The 22444-nt window shown below is 46.1% G+C and overlaps 1 protein-coding gene across 1 annotated transcript; it reads right to left on the bottom strand.

Annotated features, from left to right (window-relative positions):
• Nucleotides 1-4134: 4134 nt before the first annotated feature.
• PARP16 (poly(ADP-ribose) polymerase family member 16) lies at nucleotides 4135-17234 on the bottom strand. Its single transcript, XM_083371383.1, has 7 exons — nucleotides 17093-17234; nucleotides 16123-16329; nucleotides 9884-10021; nucleotides 8951-9157; nucleotides 7978-8149; nucleotides 6776-6917; nucleotides 4135-4284 (listed from the first exon to the last, which is right to left on the bottom strand). The coding sequence occupies exons 2-7, from the start codon at nucleotides 16315-16317 to the stop codon at nucleotides 4143-4145; spliced, it is 996 nt and encodes a 331-aa protein (XP_083227509.1). The 5' UTR covers nucleotides 16318-16329; nucleotides 17093-17234; the 3' UTR covers nucleotides 4135-4142.
• Between the last annotated feature and the right edge of the window lie 5210 nt (nucleotides 17235-22444).

Raw genomic sequence — 22444 nt, 5'->3', positions numbered from 1 at the left:
CTGTTCTTTCAAGAGAGAGTTGGATGTCTCTCCACTGTGAATAAAAGGATGTGTTCTACTTGCAACTGCTCAGGCAAGGATGAAGAAGTTCAGATGAGAATAACAAAACTGTCTTTGTTTGCAGGGCTTGGTTTGGCTTGGAAAGCTCAGAGACAAACAATAAAATCCATTTAATTTGAAGTAGGAAATCAGCCGTTAACAGCACTTCAGGAAAAGAAAGAAAGAAAGAAAGAAAGAAAGAAAGAAAGAAAGAAAGAAAGAAAGAAAGAAAGAAAGAAGGAAGGAAGGAAGGAAGGAAAAGAAAAAGAAAGAAAGAAAGAAAGAAAGAAAGAAAGAAAGAAAGAAAGAAAGAAAGAAAGAAAGAAAGAAAGAAAGTTCACAGATCTTTATCAAGCTCTGGAGGTAAATCTTTCATTCCAAAGGAAGTAGATTCTTGTTTTCATTGCCTTTTAAAAGTGTTCAAAATCATCTTTTCCTTCCTTCCTTCCTTCCTTCCCTCCCTCTCCCTTTATCTCTCCCCTCCCTCTTTTCCTTCCTTCTTTCCCTTCTTCTGTTTCTTTCCCTCCCTTCACTGCAAGCTATCAGACCTGAATAAGCATAACTGTTCTATCATCCTGAGAAATGCTGATTCTCACATCCAACAGATGTAATTGTGGATTTTGATTATCGATCAAATCCACCCTGTACAAGAAATCCACCTGGCTTATTAAACATAAATCACAGACCAGAACTGGAGGCTATCCAATCGAACCCAACTGAATTCATGAGGGTTTGCGTCTTGAACTTGAAGGCGACAGGAATGGTGAAACCAAAATGTCAGCAATGAAAATCCTATCTTTTTAGAAGGTGTTGTCTAGACCAGGGGTCTTCAAACTTGGCCCTTTTATGACTTGTGGACTTCAACTCCCAGAATTCCTCAGCCAGGTTTGAAGACCCCTGTGCTGAAAAGAAGCAGCTTGATAAAAAACATATCTAAGCCATCAGCGTCCACGGTTGCCTTCAAGAAATGGCCCCTACTTTTAATTGGTCTTCAGAACTTTTGTTTCACAAATGGGTTCCATTCTAGTGGCCATAAAAGCTAAAATCTATGAAAAGCCAAAGTTTCCTTCAAGTCAATTTTTACTCTGAGTAATATCCTGGACTCTCCACCAAGTGAACCTGGCAGCAGTGTGGCTACTGCGTTCTTCCAGTTTATTATTTTCACTTCCCACTTCTTCAACTGAGCCAGACATAAATGCTAGGAACAATGATGGTGAATACATACAACATTCATCTCTTTCCAGCTTGTTAAGCCATGATCTAGTGTCTCTGTCTCTATTAGATTTGGCTCTTCCAAAACTCCTAGTAGATCCCGAGAGTCTTCATTGTAAGCAGATGTTCTATTTGCTCAATCACCTTCCACAACAAAAGTTGTTTTAAGCGTGTAAAACACATCACCGGGAGAACAAACTTTGAGAACAAACAAAATTAATCGTACCATACACAAAAGGGGTGTCAGAAATGACAGCCAGAATTCTCCAACCCCTAGGAATAGCAATAGCCCACAAACCCACAGCCACACTCCGCCAAGAATTATCCAGAATCAAAGACAAGATAGAGGATGAAGAATTTTGTCATGAAAGTTACTTGAGACAGATTATGGTCATCCTTTATTGAAACCTTATGTAAAATTTTATATACAGTACATATGTACAGCGTTGAGAAGCCCTTACGTCTATCCTTTTGCTCGTTCTGCTTTTTCTTTTTTTTCTGTTCTTTTTACCTTCAGTTCAGATAAAGCGAAACATTTAAAAATGAAGAACTTAGGGAAAGCTTTTTTAAAAAATGAAACACATGGTTGAGTCCACGTAACACACTAGTCTGGTTACACAGATTTTCATGCTGGCTTGGTTCAGATATTATGCTAAGACAAGGGTTGGGTTCCCTATACCGCAGAACATTAAATCCTAAACTAACCCCCTCTCCTGTTGTTTTACAAACTGATTTTGAGTTTTTCAGAACTATTGACAGCTCACTAAAGTTGACACCTTGACTTGATCAGTGGAAAATTGGAAGAGGTCAACCACTTCTCGTGGCTGTCAACTTGCACAGATCCAGGCAAGTTGGAGAGAGGATGAAAAAACAAACTAACTCAAAATGGTAATTGCAACCACGTGATTGAAACCTGCATTCCGTTATACCTAGCCTTATTTATTCAATGAATCCATTTTCTAGCATGGCACAATATCCTGCAGGGACGATAAACTAACCAGATGGGATTTGCATAACCCCTCTCGAAACTAACACAAAAATCCAGAGCCTTAGACAGGGGGGGTTCTACTGGGTGGGTCTCAAAATCCAATGCCAGCAAAGTCCTACCTTGGGGCTTCAATCATGGGGTTGAAGTTACTATCTTGACTTTTGGGATTCCCCCCAATAAATGCCCTGGAAATAATTCAGACTTTTGAGCTAATGGGAGGCAATCAGCAAGCAGAAATGATCCGGAAGTCAACTTTAGAGAGCCTTGTAGCAAATATTCAGAAGCCTTTCTGTGGACAAAGAGGACTGAAACATATCCTGGGAAGGGATATGGTATGAAGAAGAGACCCAATCTGGGTCCCCCCCCCCCGGGGGCTCAATGGAGATTTAAAGGGGAGGGGAAATAAAACGCAATCCAAGTTTCAAGATGCTGTTATTTTTACTTTACGGAGATAGGCCTCTCTCCATAAAAGCGAAGTTCTGGTCTTCTGGGAGTGTTTCCAGATCTCGTTGATCCCAAACGGATCACATCAGTCACACAAAGGGTGAATCAGACTTCCAACTTTCTTAGAGATTGTTTCCTAGCTTTTTTTTTAACCTAATTGCTAGGAAAAACAGGCCAGAGAAGAAATCCAAGCAGAGGAGAAAGAGAAAGCAAGAGGAACTTCGGTCAGGCAGTTCACGGCCTCTTCCATTTTTACCGTCCTGGGCAAAACGAAAAAACAGCATCCTTCTTGCAGATGGTTTTCATGGACAAAGTGTTTGGCGGCCTTTAACATACACAGGGGTCTCCACAGGGTGTGGACCAAAGGATCAAGTAACAGCCGTTGGGGGTGTGAAGTTCTGTCCCTGTAGGCTTCCTCAGGGTGGCCCAACTCAACTTTGCTAGCCTGAGAGTATCTCCCGAAGTCAGTTTTGTGCTTCTGAGCGCGAGTTCCTCTGCAAGCCGCACCAGGAGTAAGTACCCAGTGGCTGCGTTCACACAACCCTGAAGCAAGCTCTGGTAAAGCCCGAGCAGCCGAGATATTAAGCGAGGTTAATGTTTTATGGCAGTTAGGTTTTTGAAGCTTAGCAATTTGGATAGACCCAGCCTTTTGGCTGAGTTAATATGCCAACCTCGAAAAAGGCCGATTCCTTAACAGGGTAAAAATGTGTCGTCTGAATCCAGGTAGCTTGATTATCATTATGGCTCTCAAATGGCATAAAATGGTTTCCAGCCTGGTCATTTCATCACACAAATATACACTTTAAATGAGAGCAAGGTGGGGGTGGTTTTTTCCCCTCTTTCCTTCTCTCCCTTCCGTCACACGCATGAAACACAGTGTGGTTTTCCAAGGATGGCCGGCGACCCAGTGGCAGATCCAAGAAAGGGTGGATGGGTCGTGTCGAGGAGGACACGGAATGCATTGGCGTCACCCCTGAAGGCGCCCTGGATCAAGCCAGCTTTGCCAACCAGCAGAACCTGCACCGGAATAGCGCCAGGAAGAAGAGAAAGCCTTACAAAATTAAGAACAAGGGTTAAGGACAAGCCTAGCTGTAGCAGAGACTTCGGAATTATATGGCGTTTCTTCTTTAAAGGTTGACAGTCTCTGTCCAGCCATCCTTTTGTCTCTGAAGATATTTTGGAGACCCTTTTTTTTGGTGAGGTCTTTAGCAGGCCAAGGAAGGGGCAGTTCTCCTCATCTGAGTCTTTTTTTTTTTTGCAGAAACTACCTATCCAAATGTCTAAGGAATCAGGAAAAATTAAGGCAACTGAAATGTTCCTGTCACACACACACCCATCGCCACCGTGTTCCGCTCTTCAGGATGGTGGGATTCACAAACGCTGAACGTCTCTCCCTGTTAAGGCACCTGGTGAAGATCATCAGCCCTAACCCCCCACCCCCACCCCCCCACCCTGAGTGTCATTGCCTGAAATCAAAAATCCGGTTCCAGTAGTAGAGAAAAGCTGGAGAGTTGCTAGTCCCTATGACGACCAGCAGCAGGAGGTAGAGACTCATCATCACTGCAAAACGATGTTTGGACAGCCACGATTGGCTGGAAAGTCTATGGGGGAAAAGAAGGAAGACGGTCACTGCAGCCTTGCATCATTTTTAAGGCCCCACGTTCTATTCCCAGTTCTGTACAAACTGTACAGGGACAGATTGCTTTTTTCCCCCCAAAAAAAGATACAGTTGGCCGATTTTAAAGTCAATAAACTAAAAAAAAAAGTCAATTTAGGGAACAATTCAGTGTCGCTCCCTCTCAACTCAGTCTGCAGATGATTGTTGTGGAGAAAAAGAAGAGGCAGGAATGTTTTAGATACCGTATATGCGTGCTAGTCGTTTCCAACTCTAGGGGCCAGTGCTCATCTCCGTTTCAAAGCCGAAGAGCCAGCGCTTGTCCGAGGACGTCTCCGTGGTCATGTGGCCGGCATGACTAGACGCCAAAGGCGCACGGAACGCTGTTACCTTCCCACCGGAGTGGTCCCTATTTTTCTACTTGCATTTTTACGTGCTTTCGAACTGCTAGGTTGGCAGAAGCTGGGACGAGTAACAGGCGCTCACTCGGCTATGTGGCACTCGGGATCCGACCCACCAAACTGCCAACCTTCTGATCTACAAGCTCAGCGTCCTAACCCACTGAGCCACCCCGTCCCTATATATATATATATACACACATACACATACACACATATGTATCTCTCTATATATCTACATCTATGTATATATGAATGTATATATGTATGTGTATAAGTTTGTCTAAAATAGTCTTAAAAATATGAGTCTCGGGTATATTCATATTCAAAAACTAAAACACAGATCACCGAGACTGAAGAATTTATTTTAAAAACCTAGCTTTCGTCAGCGTCTGCTGACATTGTCAGAGTTCTAGCCAGGATTGAGAATCACGTTCTTACAGTCTCTGTAACGCCAACCGTTTGGCTAACGAGCATGTTACCAGTCTATTCAGCTCCCGTAATGCATTGCTCTGAGCAATTGCGTGTCAGCCAAACGGTTGGCGTTAGAGAGACTGTAAGAACGTGATTCTCAATCCTGGCTAGAACTCTGACAATGTCAGCAGACGCTGACGAACGCTAAGTTTTTAAAATAAATTCTTCAGTCTCAGTGATCTGTGTTTTAGTTTTTGAATGTGTGTGTGTGTGTGTGTGTGTGTAGATATCTATCAAGAAGCACCTTTATGTCTTGGGTGGACATGTAAAAAAAGCTAGAAAGTTCTGGATCCAAATACAGACTTGGATCTGGAAGATTTTAAATATTAATATAGAGTTGAAATCAGAGGTTTCAAAGAGTTGGAAAAAAGGCATGGAACCCTGTGTGTGTGTTGTTTTTTTTGTATGAAACTGCAGTGAGATTAATATAGGCACAAAGATGGAAAGATTAGGCATAATCCAGAATGGAGGAATGGCTGGTGAAGTTGCTGAAATGGCTAAACTGACTTCCTTCGATCAGAGAAAAGAGGATAAGTTACATTTGCTGCTACCTGGAGAATTCTTATTCACTTTTTTCACGTGAAACAGAAAAAAAAAAGATGAATGTAAGATTTAGGGTTATAAGATTAAACAGAACAGGCTGCAGAAAGGCCTGTTGTGATCTTAAGAGTAAGAAGCAAACTTATAATTGTACTTATAACTGCTGTAAAGAATATTGGACAAGAGGAGCCGAGTGCATACAGGTAATCCTCCATTTACGACTGCCATTACAGGGCTATCAGGTCAACCTGTCTTCCCCACCGACTTTGCTTGTCAGAAGGTTGCAAAGGGGAGATCACGTGACCCCCGGGACACGGCCACCGTCATGGCTCTTTGAGCTTTCCGGCCCAGGCTGAGAGTTTTTAATCGGGGTTTTTTATATTTTTTTTTCAGGGATTAAATTTAATTTTTTTAAATCGTTTTTAATTTTTGTATCAATGTTTTAAGTACCCTGTAAACCGCCCTGAGTCCTTTGGGAAAGGGCGGTATATAAATTCAATAAAATAAATAATAAATAAATAAATATGAACCAGATGCCAAGCACCTGGATTTGGGTCACATGTTCACGGGGATGCTGCAAGAGTTGTAAGTGTGAAAAATGGTCATAAGTCACTTTGTTCACTGCCATTGTAACTTCGGTCGCTAAATGAACTGTTGTAAACCGAGGTCTTCCTGTATTTTGCTAACAATGTACACATAACATACATATACATATCGTAGATGTACGTGCATACATTTAGGCTTCATGCAGAACGGTTACAGCTGCCCCTGGCGGCATACTTTCATTTTAGCCGTCATAAGGACTAGGAGCTTGACTTAAAGCCCAGGGCGAGGAAACCCGATGCCTTGAAAGCTCTGTTCTGCAGCCAGGTTTCTTCAGCTGCCTGACGACTCTACCACCGCTATGGTTTCCCCTGACTGTTTTACGGTGGCTCTTACGATGGCTCTTTCTTGCTTTTTCTGCATTTTTGAACCGTGGAGAGACGAAAAGCTTCAGACACGCCCTGAAGCATCTTTACTCCTGGGAAGAGCGAGCTGCGCAAGGGGGAAGGAATGGATGCTCACCTTCGGTGCCGCCTCTGTGAATATATTAGCAAGTATTTCACCCGTATCAGCTGATTGTTTGTAACGACAAAATATTTCTGAGGAACGTCACCCCCTTCGCTGTTCTTCACCCTGGCCCTCTTCCTGTCAATTTCTTTGGAGTCTGCCAAAAAAAAAAAAGGGGGTGGGGGGTGGGAGTAAGGTTTTCTTTGAAACTGAGAGTCTAAGAAAAGAAACTGGAGATGCTCACGTGCGAGGATCGGTTTGACACAGGGCTGCAGTGCAAGTCGGACAGAAGGTCCAAAACAGTTTTGGTTCTTCAGCCACAACTTAACGCAAGGTCCCGGCTGAGCAGCTCACGGCAAAAAGGAAGGGGCAGGATGGATCCCCGGCACATGTATTCCCAGCACACAAAGGCCTCAATCCAGATCAGCAGATGCCTAGGGCTGTATGCAGGTAACGTCCTAGGCTCAGCAAAATTTAAGCCAGCAGAGCTAGTTGGAGAGTCATGACAAAACAATTGTTGTGATTCAGGGTCAGCCTGTGGGTTCGGCATTTGGGTCGGACGATTCAGAGGAGGAGGAGGAGGGGGGTGTTGGAGAGGTTGCTGAGGGTGTTGGAGAGCTTGCTGATTAGAGCCCTCAGCCAGGCCCCTCCCACCTGGTCATGACGGAGACCCAGCTGTGTGAGCCTGACAGCGTGGATGAAGATGACCCACAGCTGGCCCTGTTCAAGGACGCCCGACGAAGGAGGCAGTCAATCAGGAGTAAACAGAGGAAGGCAATGGGGCACCTCGGAAGGAGGCAGAGAGAAGCCACGCCCTGAACTTTTTAAAAAGGGGAATGCGTGGGAGGGCTGGTTTGCTGAAGGCAACCGTTTGAATAGCTCCTGTTTTGTGGTTCGTGTTTGCTTTCTTTGCTCTGTTTATGGTTTTATGTTAATAAATTTGGCAGGCTTAGTTCCAGCCTCTTGCCTTCTTGTAAAAGGGGTTGTCCCTGTCTTATCTGCAGGGCCGGTAGCAGGCTGGTACAGAACAACAATACTCCAGTTTGGCCAATAGGTTGAAACACCAAAATTCTCAGTTGCTGTTGGGGAGGGAGGGACGGAGAGAGGAAGGGAGGAAGGAAGGAGATGGTGTAAAATAATGGGAGGGAGGGAGGGAGGGAGGGAGGGAGGGAGGGAGGGAGGAAGGAGATAGTGTAAAAGAATGGGGTGAGACTGACCTTTTTTCTTCGCTTGGCACTTGACATCCGGGTGATCGATGACTTCGCAAACCGCGACACAGCTGAGGATCGGGCCCATTGTGCTTCGCTGCCAGCCCAGACTGTGCGGGCTGTAGAGGAGGGCCAGGCTTAAGTCGCTGGTCAGGTAAGTGCCTTCCCCAAACAAGGAGGTCTGAAAAACAGCGGAAAGATCTCCATCTCCTTGCCCAAAAAGAGGAATTCTAGGCTTCTTATCCACTATTTTCCAACTGTGGGCCTTTCCCCATTTCCCAAGGTCATGCCCACGTACTATTACAGGTAGCTCTTGATTTGCAACAGTCCATTTAGGGACCATACCAAAGTGACAGCAGCACTGGAAAACAAAATGGCTTATGGCCGTTTACGACTGTCGCGGCCTCTCCACGGCCAGCGGATCAAAATCCAGAAGTTTGGCAACTGACTCATACTTGTGACGGCTGCAGTGTCCTGGAGTGGCACGATCACCTTTTTCTGGTGACCTTCTGTCAAGCAAAATCAATGGGGAAGCCAGATTCGCTTAACGACCGTGTCACTCACTTAACGATTGCAGTGATTCACTTAACGACTGTGGCAAGAAATGGTCGTAAAAAACAAGGGCAAAACGCACTTAACAACTTAGCAACGCAAATTTCGGAGCCTACTGTCAAGGACTGTGTGTGTGTGTGTGTGTGTGTGTGTGTGTGTGTGTGTGTGAAATGTTTGTTAAGCATTCAGAATACACTTGCTTAGTCCCAGACACGGGACAAATCTTATTTCCTGTTTCAGCCTAGACCAAGGCCATTTACAGGCAGTAGCCACAGCAGTGGCAGCTCATATTTGTGTAAATTTATTCTTTGTTAGCAAGCAAAAAATTTTTTTACATATATATATATGGTTTGCGAACATAGCAGAGGGGATGCCGGCCCGACCACGATCAGCCTCTCTTCCTATGGTTTGAACCAGGCTCACTCCTTACCTTGTTCAAGTGGCACTGCAGGCCGTTGTGCATGATGGAATGGAAGTTCTCCAAGCGGCTCCCGTGGAAGGCATAGATGAGGTCTCTGCCCGCCTGAGTGTCCTCAAATTTGGCGTTCATTTCTTTGCAGTAGGTGATTTCAAAGAGGAAGTCCGGCACCGGGACAGGCATGCTGGGAGCTCCCGCCAGTTCCTGGATCTTCTTGTACTTGGAAGAACATCAAAATATAGCAAAATTATTCACACGGAACTTCTATTTCACCTGTGCTTTTAAGCCCTTTGAGCTTCAAGGTCTTCGGACTGCACCCAAAGGAAGGTGTCAATGCAGCAAACATCGACATGTTTTGGCACTGACAATATAAGAGACAGCCTGTTACTTTAACTGTTTCGCTTTGAATCCCTAGGGTGGGGGGAGAGGGAACATCAACCGGTTGTTTTGAGAAGATTAGAAAAGCCCGCCTACAGAATGGGAAGTGAAACTTCATGTGTAAAACTAATTGGATAATGTGATTGATGACATGTAGATAAGGGCAGGAATTGTGTATGTTACGATGGGTTCGGGGTGGGGGGAGGACATTTCAGATTCTGGCATCCCTCTGTGAGTACTGATGCTTCCTTTCATTACTAAGACTTTTTAGATAAATAATATGACTGCATTTTGTTTGAATTGTCTCATTTATCGGAACCATGACAGAAGGAGCCACAGACCTGTATCCCCTCCCCAAAACCGGAGGACAGAGGAACGAATGGTTATTGGGGCCCTCGAGAAGAGCATGTCAAGGACCCGATGGTCCAGATAGACAGCGACATCCTTCTTGGGTTCCTTGACCCCTTGCTTGCAAAGCTCTTCCCAGATGAATTTCGGCTCTCAAAACTACCTTTCATCTGAATTCTCTGAGTTGGGTCTCTCTTCTCCCATCCAGGAAATTCTCACCTTGGTTTTGTTGGCGGCGTGGATGCACCAGGCCTTAGAGGACAGGATCCAGTGGAGCAGCTTCAAGTTTCTTTGGTCAGGATTTTGGGGAGAATCCAAGAGTTGTTGCAGACTCCCTAATGCACTTGTATCTGCAAGCTGAGAGAGGGACACGGGAAAGGGGTGGATTGCTTTTCTACACCATCTCACGCTTCAAGAGCCCTCCAGTGGCTCAAATAAGAAAATATACATATATATCTTCTGATCGACAAGCTCAGCGTCCTAACCCACTGAGCCACCGTGTCCCATATATATATATGGGACACGGTGGCTCAGTGGGTTAGGACGCTGAGCTTGTCGATCAGAAGATATCGGCAGTTTGGCGGGTCGAATCCCAAGTGCCGCGTAACAGAGTGAGCGCCTGTTACTCGTCCCAGCTTCTGCCAACCTAGCAGTTCGAAAGCACGTAAAAATGCAAGTAGAAAAATAGGGACCACTATGGTGGGAAGGTAACCGCATTCCGTGCGCCTTTGGCATCTAGTCATGCCGGCCACATGACCACGGAGACGTCCTCGGACAAGCGCTGGCTCTTCGGCTTTGAAACGGAGATGAGCACCGGCCCCTAGAGTCGGAAACGACTAGCACGCATGTGCAGGGGAACCTTTACCTTTATATATATATTACTGTTCAAAGGCAGGCAGCTTTGGAACATAAAATGAGCCTGATTCAGCTCCAGGGCTCAACGTCCTGAGCAAATTGAGATAGTACTCTGTTTTTGTAAATTGGGAATTTGAAGGGGAAACCCAGGAAGCTGGCAATGCTAGTCCCCTTCCATATGTTTGCCACAAGAGAATTGTCTAGATTTGCTCATAAAGCTCGTGATACTCTACGTTTCAATTTAAGAGTGATTTTTTTTGCTGTATAATTTAAATGTTATTTGGATTGCTTAATCTGTATGTTTTTAATATGATGTTTTGGAAGAATCAGAACACACCCACCATTCAAAACACACTCCCACCCAATCAGAGCACACCTCCACCCACAGAACACACCCCCTCTGGCAGTTTAAAAAAGAGGAACAAACAGCCACTACCACATGCTTCTCCCAGAAGAAGGAAGCTGAAGCCACCAGCCTGAGGATGACGGATGGGATTCCATCGAAACGTTGCTCCTACACCTTCAATTCTACGCGGGGAAAAACCCGAATGACCAAAGATCCACATACAAACACCCGCGAAAACTATGAACATTGTCCATAGGGTCACGATGGGTCGGACACGACTTCGCAACTAACAACAACAAATATATATACACACACACACACACACAGTATATAAAATTCAAGATAACGAAAAGGGAAAGATTTCAGGAGAAGGAAATCAAAAAAAGAAAAAAGTTGAAAAGTGAGGAGAGGAGAGGGACGGAGATGACAAAAAAGAGCAGAGAAGAAAAGGGGAAGAAAGTGAAAAAAAGGAGAATGAAGATGGGAGGGGAGAAGAGGAAGATTAACTTCTAACTTTTATCAGTACAGGTATAATTATATAATAAGGTAACCTCTTACACAAAGTTAAAACAAAGACACAACAACTTCATATAAAAACATGCAGATTAAACAATCCAAATAACATTAAAATTATATAGGGAAAAAACACCCTCTTACTCTTAAATTTAAACATGAAGTATTATGAGCTTCATGAGCAGATCCAGACAATTCTCTTGGCAAACACATGGAAGGGGACTAACATGGCCAACTTCCTAAATTTTTGCTTCAAATTCCTCATCTAAACCACTGCCCTGGTATTCTCTGGCAGTTCCCCATCCAAAAAGTAACCAGAGCTGACCCTGCTTAGCTTTCCCAGGACTGCTTCCCACTCTTACGATTCAGTCGGCACAGTGACATGCTGGAGAGGAAAGACCTGAGAATTCTCCACTCAGAATCCTCCAGGTCTGACAACAGGAAAAGGAAAATAAAAATAGGGTTCTGTTTTTATCGCTAACAAATATCTCCTAATTACATACGGCCGACTATTCTGGGAAAGAATTTCCACAGGCATCTTTGCCTTTCTGGATAAGTTTAGCAAACGCCATTAGTAAACCTGCTTTTCTGCATAAGACATTCATTGGGCTTATTCCACATGCTATCCCTGGATAAAATTTAGCTCTGCATGAGGTTTAACGTCATGTAGAAAAACAACGCCAGGTAGTCCTCGACTTACAACAGTTCATTTAGTGGCCGGTCAAAATTACAACAGCACCGGAAAAAGTGAGCCAATGACCATTTTTCACTGTTGCAACCGTTGTAGATGGGGTGGTCAAAATTCAGACGCTTAGCAACTGACTCATAGTTATGACGGTTGCAGTGTCCTGGGGTACCTTTTGCGACTTTCTGGCAAGCAAAGTCAATGGGGAAGCCAGATTCACTTAACGACCGTGTTACTAACCGAACAACAGCAGTGATTCACTTAACAACCGTGGTGAGAAAGATCGTAAAATGGGGCAAAAGTAATTTACCAGCTGCCTTGCTTCGCGATGGAAATTTTCAGCTCCATTGCCGTCGTAAGTCGAGGACCACCTGTCCGTTAATTTATTTAGGGAACGTCTATAGAGATTCTCAGTCCTCCAGATCCTAGTCATCCCAACGGTGCTTTTTTTCTTTTCTTTTCAGGAAGCAACTGGACTTCCTTCCTTTTCTTTCGAGACGTTTCGATTCTCAGCCGCGAAGCTTCTTGGCTGAGAGGCAAAAGGTCTTCAAAGCAAAACAAGAAAGTCCAGCTGCCTCCTGGAAAAACAACAACAACACACCTTTGGGATTTATTTAGGGAAGCAGAGAAGTTGTGTTCTCTTGACCCAGCTTTCGAGTTCCGAGCATTGTTGGAATGCAAGAATTCATTCTCTTGCCGCCGGTCAACAGGGAACACGGTGGTGACTCCGAGGCTGGAGTGCGAAGGAAACGAACCCCTGCAACTGAAAGAGACTTCTAGGATTCCATATCAACCATCCGAGCTGCACTCTTCTGTGACAAAGAGGGAAGCAAGAAATCCTCGGCGCTCTTCCAAGCAGCAGGCCCAACCATTTCCTAGGAAGGCCATTCAAACCATTACTTAAAAACACAAAGGCTGCCTGGAGGAGGTTTCCTAAACTAGTCTGGTTGCTTGTCCTTGGAAAGGTGTGAATTAGAAAGAAGCGATTAGAAGCTTCTATCCGTTCAGGGCCTCCCACATCAATTCAAATTTTGCATTCTGCAAATCACAAAGGCTTTCCCGGTGGGAAGAGCTGCTGACATCTTGCACTGGTACTGCAGCAATACATCCTCTTTGGCCTCAGGCCAAGGGGCTGGTTTCTGACCTCAGATAATCCATGTTCCAACCCAGGCGCTGAAAACTCTGATCACTAGCTAAAACCAGACACCCCCCCCCCCAACTAACAAGCACTCTGGAAAGAGTACAGATAAGAGCAACAAAGATGGTTAGGGGACTGGAGGCTAAAACATATAAGGAACGGTGATGGCTGTCTTCCAATATCTCAGGGGCTGCCCCAAAGAAGAGGGAGTCAAGCTGTTCTCCAAAGCCTCTGAAGGCAGGACAAGAAGCATCGGATGGAAACTAGTCAAGGAGAGAAGCAACCTAGAACTAAGGAGAAACTTCCTGACAGTTAGAACAATTAACCAGTGGAACCACCTGCCTCCAGAAGCGGTGAATGCTCCAACACTGGAAGTTTTTAAGAAGAGACTGGACAGCCATTTATTTATTTTATTTTTATTCCATTTATATCCCGCCCTTCTCCAAAGACTCAGGGCGGCTTACAAGCTTAGCAGTAGCCTTCATTCTATGTATATGCCTGCTTATTAGGGCTTTCGCCCCCCCCCAAGCGGCATTATTACAAAGTCAGCTTATTGCCCCCAACAATCTGGGTCCTCATTTTACCTACCTCGGAAGGATGGAAGGCTGAGTCAACCTTGAGCCTGGTGGGACGCGAACCTGCACTAATTGCAGGCAGCTGGTGTTACTTAAGGAGGCATCAGCCCACTGCTCCACCAAGGCTCTTTGTCTGAAATTGTAGTTTCCTGCCTGATCAGGGGGTTGGACTAGTTCAGGGGTAGGCAACCTTGGCTGTTTTATGACTCGTGGACTTCCAACTTCCCAGAATTCCTGAGTGAAGTCCACGAGTCATAAAAGTTGCCAACCCCTGGACTAGATGACCTCCAAAGTCCCTTCCAACTTTATTATTATTAGCAGACGGTTCATTGGTGGCAATTTCATAACTACAGGTAACCCTCCACTTATGACCACAACTGACCCCAACATTTCTGTCATGAAACGAGACAGTTGTGAATTTTGCCCCATTTCTTGCCACAGTTGTTTAGTGAATCACTGCAGTTGTTAAGTTAGTAACAAGGTTGTTAAGTGAATCCGGCTTCCCCATTGACTTTGCTTGTCAGGAGGTCGCAAAAGGGGATCACGTGACCCCAGGGATATTGTAAGGGACATATATATGAGTCAGTTGCCAAGCATCTGAATTTTGATGCTGCAACGGTCGTAAGTGTGAGGAACAGTTATAAGTCACTTTTTTCAGGGCCATTATAACTTTGAATGGTCACTAAATGAACTGTTGTAAGTCGAGGACTAGCTGAACAGGCATTTCTTGACTTACAACCATTTGTTCAGGACCGTTCAAAGTTACAGTGATCAGTCCTCAAACCTATGACCGTTGCAGCATCCTCATAGTCATGTGGCCAAAATTCAGGTGTTTGGCAAACAGTATGGATTTATGACGGTTGCAGCGTCCTGGGGTCTTATGGTCACCATTTGCAACCTTATTTATATATTTATATTTATTTCTCAGATTTATTAGCTGCCCATCTTAGCACAGGGTAAATCTTGATTTCCAACAAGCAAAGTCATGAACAGCTATGAAAGATATAATTAGGGTGGGAATATTCCCATTAGTTAGTAAATGGATGGCAGAGATTTGTTTTTGCAATTGCCTGACTTTTATCCCCGATTTCCTCTTTCTGCAGCTTCTTTGGCTGCCTGTTTTTTTGGCTGGGGTGAGAAAAAAAAAGAAAAAAAATTAAAAATAAAGGAGGGACCTTCCATGGGGCTATTCCAGTTGAGGTGCCACCGCTGCCAGTAAAGATGACAAAATCTTTGGAAAAATTGGGGAAGTATCTCCTGTTTCTTGAAAAATTCAGAGAAAGGTGTTCACCCAATTTCTCTATCTGAAAATCTGGATTTATTTTTTTTAAAAGATCTGTGGGTGAGCCACGCTATAAACCCCACAACAAATGCAAGTCTCTGTTTTGCACAGAGAGGGAATAAAAAGTTTGCATTTCTTCCACACTGTTCACAAGACTTTTCCCTCTCCAATCGCCACCCTGTAAGATTAACCGTGATCATGTGCAGCGCTCCCAGCCCCGACTCACCAGAACAGGGAGGCAGGAAATATTGCGAGTCCCTGCTCCTAAGGAGGTAAATCTGGTGGGACCCAGAAGAAGGGCCTTGTCTGTGGTGGCTCCCTCCCTTTGGAACACCATCCCTGCAGGGATTCGATTGTCCTCCATTTGGACCCTCTTCCACAAGGGTCTGGAGTCCTGCCTTTTCCAAAGGGCCTGGGGTACCAGAGTGGGATGCAGCTCATCAAGCGGCTTATTGATTGACTGACTGGTGTCGCCAGAAGGACGGTTAGGTTATTGCTTCTTATTGTTGTTGATATTAATCCCAAAGATGCTTTTTTCAAGAGGCAACTGGACTTTCTTGTTTTTTTCTTTGAAGATGTTTTGCTTCAGAACTGAAGAAGCTTCTTGGATGAGAAGCAAAAGGTCTTCAAAGAAAAAACAAACAAACAAGAAAATCCAGTTGCCTCCTGAAAAAGCATCCTTGGGATAACTGTGACCTGGATGACTGAGAATCTCCATCCATGTTTTTATTAAGTCTTTCTCTTTGTAAGCTGCCCAGAATCACGGCGAGTGAGCGGGCAGCCATTTAAATCTCCCTAAATAAAGGAATAAATAAATTTCAGGGGTTCGTTGTAGGGCTCAGCAAGCAGGCAAGAAGCCCCTTTGGACAAAAGTGGCTTTGGGGCGTGGGCTTGATCCTGTGAAATCACAGCATCGGCCTCCTGCCAGCCCAGACTGCACCAGGAGGAGCACAGCCTGCAAGACCATCAGCTCATGTGGTTTGATCTGCAGCTTCTGACTCTCCAGGGACCCTCCCGGCCCGTGCCCACCGCTGTCTCTGGCCGGCAGGGTGGGGGAAACTCACCAGAGTCTCAAAATCCTTGCTGTCCTCCGAGGCGTACTGCCCTGGGAAGGGCCTGAGGACGGAGTCCCGCTTGTAGCTCTGCAGGGCAGAAGCGAAAAGGCTGCATTTCAGGTCGGCGGCCAAGAGGTCCTTCCGGATGATCTCTCGCACCCCTTCCGCGGTGGGGATAGCCTCGTCGGGGCTTGGAGCCGGCATTCCCAGGAGGCCCTAAGGAGGAGGAGGAGAAGAGGAGGGGTCAGCAGAGAAGCAGACTGCATTCAGTACCCCTCCCCACCCCAGCAATGAGGATGCGGGGGTGGGTGGGGGCAGCCTGGCCCTTTTCAGACAGTTCCTGGACCCACGAAAAGTCCCTCCTTACTCTTACTATTAGTTTGGTCATGTTTGTGCAGTGTATTATTATTATTTATTATTTATTTGATTTATATACCGCCCTTCTCCCGAAGGACTCAGGGCAGTGTACAGGGCAATAAAATACCAAAAAATACAATACAAAAATTGAAAACAGATTAAACAATTGTGCCCGAATATAATAAATTAGTTAAAATCAGTAATTAAAACCCAAAACCCATCACCCATCAGACCAATATTGGAGGTGGTTACCCTTTGAGGGCTGCATGCCACGAAATCTCATTTTAAGGTATTAACCTACATTTCAAGAGACAATAAAAGTTATTATTCTGTTCTGTTCTATTCCTGGTCATCACATCCATGACAAAGAGAGAGTTTTTATTCCTCCACCCACCCACCCACCCACCCCGCCCCGCCAATAGCCCAGCCTGGCAGAGGCGCCTTTTCTTTCTATAAAAAAAAAAGAAAAGAAAACCCAACGGACAGGTCGCCATTCAACAGGTAAGGCTGTGCGCCGCCCCCCCCTCCCTGCTGCATCTAACCCTCACCCATCATTGGGGGGGGGGGGCTATCAGCATCTGAAGGTTTCCCGCCCCCCTCCCCACAGCTCCGCAAGACTTACACCCTCGAGACCAGGAAGAAATCCAACCGGTCGAGTCTCTATTGAGACGTCTTCCCCTGCCGAACTTCTGCCAGTCGGTGGCTGGGCTCACAGGCGGCCTGCCGGGCTCCTCGTCCCCTTGTGGAGGACCGGGGTCTCCCCTCTCCCACCCCCACACTCCGGTCTCCCCCCAGCCCGTCCGGAGGCAGACTTGGAAGAAGAGGCAGAGCGCTCGCCTTCCAGGATCATCCCAGGTGCCTACTGGGCATGCGCGGTAAAAAATCTCAGCCACGCTCACTAACAGCTGTTGAAGAAACACGCCCCTTTAGGAGCCTGCGCAGTAGTGCCAACTGAAGCCTCCCGAGAGCCCTTCCTGGCTTCCCCCCCCCTCGCATTCCGAGCATGCTCGCTACAGGAGGGCAGCCTCAGACATGCGCAGTAGTAGCATCTGAAGCTCAAAGGGGCGGAAGGCCCCTTGAACTCCGAGCATGCTCAGTAGCGGCAAGTGAAACTGCTGTTAAACCTGTCGCTTTGCTTTCACGTGGACGGAGTCGCCTCTCGCTGCTAGCTTGCAGCCGATGAACTGCTTTAAATCATGGTTGATTTTTAACCATGGTTTGCTGAGTGCACCCCAGCTGCCAGGGTCAGACGTAACGCAAAGGCAGCACCATGATGCTTGGCTTAGCCTTATAGTGAAGTGCGAAGTGTACCAGCTTATAATGCCTTAATAAGACCACACTTGGAATATTGCATCCAGTTTTGGTCGCCGCTATATATGAAAAAAAAGATGTTGAGACTGGAAAGAGTGCAGAGAAGAGCAACAGAGATGATTAGGGGGTGGGAGGCCAAAACATGAACAGTTGCAGGAATTGGCTATGTCTAGTTTAATGAAGAGAAGGACATGGGGTGGTGACATATAGCAATGTTCCAATATCTCAGGGGTTGCCACAAAGAAGGAGTCAACCTATTCTCAAAAGCACCTGAAGGCAGAAAAAGAAGCAACAGAACCAAAGAGAGAAGCAACCTAGAACTAATTTTGTAGTGTAGGCTGCAGGAAATACCAGCACAGCAGGGGGCTGGACAGCTCCAGGCTATAACTGCTTAGGCGGGAAAGCCTGAATAGAGTGAGTCATTGACAGCCCCAGGCATGGTCAGCTCTGGTGGGAAGCCAGGGTTTAAACCTATTGGCCACCTGCACTGGCGGGAAGCCCAGGTTCAAATCTATTGGTCACCATTCACCTGGGCAGGTATAAGAAACGACAGGTAAACCCCTTTGCCCCAGCTTCATTCCTGATCCAAATAAAGAAGTACTACCCAGCTCAAGTGTCCGTCTCTCTGTGCGACCATGCGACATTGCAAATTTACTGACAGAACAATTAACCAGTGGAACAACCTGCCTCCAGAAGTTGTCGGTGCTCCAACATTGGAGGTTTTTAAGAAAAGTCTGGACAGCCATTTTTCTGAAATGGTATAGGGTTTCCTGCCTGAGCGGGGGCAGGGGGGGGGCTTGGACTAGAAGACCTTCCAACTCTTATTCTGTAGTTCTATCTGTTACTTCTGGTCCTGGACTAAAAGATCTCCAAGTTTCCTTCCAACTTTGTTATTCTGTTGGCCAAAACACTGTTCCTTCCCTGAGCTAAGAAAAAGGAGTGAATATGAAGCACTATTAAACCACAACTGTAATAGTCACATTTCCATAGCTTCTACCTAGCTATATTAGAGATTCTAACCCCCAGCATTAAAAATCTGTAGTTCTCCAGTGGCCTTGGATAGGTTTTGTGATATTAAGGGGACAGTCTGGAAAGCATTTTTTGATGACATGTCCCATCATGATTTATGGGAGTGGGATGGCCACCAATACAAATGAGCTTCTGCAAAGTTGAGTGTAATTTTTTTTAGGTTGAAATCAGGACACCTGTCAGCCCCCACCTACCCAAGAATAATCCCAACACTTACAAGAAAGGAGAAAAGAAATTGTCTGCGAAGCTAAAGGAACCCTGTGAGAAATAAGTTCTTTTCAATTGGAAACTGTCACTCCCAGTGGCTACGTTTAGGATTTGATTAATTAAGTGACTGTATCTTTATAGTCCAATTAACAGGGCACTGTTGTTATTTTGATGCTTAACCAGGCGTTCGTGGAAGGTTTTCCTACCCATGAATTGAGATTGCATGACAGAAAAGTGGGAGAGAATAAGAATCTATAGCGCAAGAGCAGATTCTCGTTGGCACAGACCTCAGGGTAATTCTTAGTTCTCCCAAGCAGTTCCAACCAATGAGAGAGTTTTCTCCTTGCTCTGAATCCTACCTGAAACCTTGTGCTCTGCGACTCAGAATCACTTCCAGGAGATGGCTGGCCCCATCAATTATTTAAATAAATGAAATGATGCCATTGCACATATAATGCAATTGCTCATGTTCGATGTCATCACTTGAGCGTTATCACCTGCTTTCCTAATCCCCTCTACGGTCCTGCTAGGTTACATTCAGTTTCATCCTTTTTATCCTTTATCCTTTCATCCTTCATCACCACCTGCCAGAAGGCTTCCTGCATCCTCCTAGGAGGTTAGGGGGCAGGTTTGCCTCTCCCGATCCTTCAGTATTGTTCATTCTTACATTTAGATCTTTAGTTAGATCAGCAGGACCTATGAACGCAACCTGTGGGTTTGCACAGGTTATGTGGGATACATTGTTAATTGTGTTTGGAGTGATGCCCCACCAAACTTGTTCTCCAGTAGCTGCTCTTAGCCCCTCCATGTTCTGGAAGTGCTTTAAAATAATGTCCGATTTGTGTGTGTGTTGAGTGGGGGGGATTTGCTGTACAGGACCTTTGTTACATCCCATCTCTGCCTTTTTAGACTGGAATGCATAGCTCGGGATGCCGAACTTGTGGACAAATCTGTAGCTGACCTGAAACGTTTGGGGGAACTTCTCCATAACAGTTGTGCGTCAGCCGTGCAGGAGTATGAGGAGCATCTGAAGGAGAACCCAACTGAAAGTGAGCAAAGAGGCTTTCTTTGATGGGAAAAGGGTGGTAGTCAATCCAGGGACTTGGCTCAGAATCCAGGGTTATTAACCTGTCTGAAGAAAATGGGCACCGTATTAAGAATTCGTACTTAAGAAGACCCTGAACTCTGTAGCTAAACAGCGCCACAGGAGCACTAATCTGGTAAATATACTTGGGTAATCAGTTTGGCATTTGCCAAATCAATCTTCCCTACTGATTTCTCAGTTTCAATTTTTCACTTCCCATCAAACTAACCAAGGAAAGAGAGTGCCAAATAATTTAGAAACAGTGAGAGATAACATCTTAAGATGGCATCATAGGAAAGCTTCCAAGTTGGGAATAGTGGTCTTTAAAAAAAATCAACTTTGTAAAAAAGTAAAGAAAGAAAATGATGCCAAAACTAGTCCTCCTTTTTCAAAATCACTGTCAGGCGCAAAAGATCTGGACTATATATTAAGTTGCAGCATAAAATATTTATTCAAGCCTCTGTGCAAGAATTGACACCAAATAAGGGCCAACAGAATTCAAGAGAGGTTAACTTGAATTGTTTGTGGCAATGCCAGGAATTCTAAACTGATGACATATTTAACTCCAAATCTCTGCAGTTCGGCCTGCTTTTCCCCTAAAATAACAGGCTGATACTTGAGCCCCCAAACGGGAACATGTTAAAGTCTCAGGTGCTGATGTGCTCTTTAAATGCGACTCCCAGCTCACGCCATCTGGTTGTGACTGAAAACTCTCTGTGGCTCCTTTGGTTCAGACAAAGGACCAGGGAAATGAAAGGGTCCCACAAATAAGAACTCCAGAATCCAGGTGAACATGAACGCTGTTATCCAGGACAAGCAAGAGCATGCAATCCTCCATCAGACCATTCCCTCTGACCCACTGGAGGGGACAAGGTGAGCATGACACAAGGGTCTGAGCGCAGGTATGTGGCAGCCATGAGTGTCAATGAATGGGCACAATTAGCACACAGGTTGAATCCATGCAAATGCCCCAACCAGTGGCGTAGCGTGGGGGGTGCAGGGGGGGCCGGCTGCACCGGGTGCAACATCTGGGGGGGTGCCCATTAAGCTCGCCGGAGGGGGACGATTCTGCTTCGCCGAGGGTCGGAGGAGCGAGCGAGTGGGCGGAGTGTAGAAAGCAACCGCATTCGCTGCGCCCAGCCAGAGCGGGATCCCGTCCTCTCGCGGCTGCGGATCGCCTCCTTTCTCGGGTGGGGGTGGGGAGGCTTGGCGGCGTCTCGCCTCCCTCTCTTTCTCCCGCCGTGGCTCTCCTCCGCTTGGCTCTCAACCTGCAAGCCCGGCCCCCCCGACCCAGCTCCCGCCCCCGTCTCCTCCTTTCCCGGAGGTAAAGGTAACAACTGCAGCTGCCGCACCTGCGGCTGCTTGCTGCTCCTCCTCCTCCTCCTTCTCCTCCTCCTCCTGCCGTATTGACTCTCTGTGGCCACTCGGTTCCCCCTGCAGGAGGCGATCGGGACGCCCCCCCGACACACGTCGCCAGCAGCGAGAGTTTCCAGCCAGTCCGGCGAATCTTTGGGGCGAGGTGCCAAAGAGAAGGAGGCGGCTTGGCTTGGATAAGCAGCGTCTGGGCAGAAAATAGGTCAGGCGCCACAGCAAGTATGAACTCCTGGGGTTCAGCCTAAGCAGGCAAAGCTTCAGGGTGGGTTGGTTGGCTTTTCCGGCTTTGGAATAACCTTGGGAAGCTGAGGCATTGTAAGTTGGAAGTCATTGTTTGTCGCCTAACATGTTGGGTCACCCCACACCACATGCTAAGCCATAAACCGTGGGTGGTATCCAGGGTTTAGGACAAGATGGAGAAAACTAGCCAATTGTGGGATCATAAATCTTGATGAAGCCCATCATCGCTCCATGTGATGTATGCACTCAATCTACAAACGTAGTCCAAGCCTATTCACATCTGTTGTAAGGTCATTCTCTCGTGGGGTTTATCTTGACATCCACTAAGAGTGGAACAAACATGCCCCATTAACCATTTTCAACGCCATGTCCTCTCTTTGTCTCATCCTAAATCACAGCTGAGGCACCTTAAAGTTGCCTTGTTTCAGTTTTAAGCTAGCATTTTCCCTCTTCTCCAGAGACCCTTTTTTGCCTTGAACCTAACTCAAGGGTAGGCAACCTTGGCTCTTTTATGACTCATGGACTTCAACTCCCAGAATTCCTGAGCTAGTGGAAGAGACTCGAGTGCTAAAATCCACGGGTTACTTGCCTTGCCCCAGGTGCTGACAACCCACGCTACGCCACTGGCCCCAACCGTCACAACTGCCGTCTGCTCCTGAGCAGAAGCAAACATTCCAGGAGGCCCAAGGAGGCCCATGTTGTGATTCAGGGTCAGCCTGTGGTTTCGGC

Source organism: Vipera ursinii (genome assembly GCF_947247035.1).
Source record: "Vipera ursinii genome assembly, chromosome: 11".
NCBI classification, from domain to species: Eukaryota; Metazoa; Chordata; class Lepidosauria; order Squamata; family Viperidae; genus Vipera; species Vipera ursinii.
The sequence above is the reverse complement of the archived record's forward strand: the minus strand, read 5'-3'. Positions and strand labels throughout refer to the sequence as shown.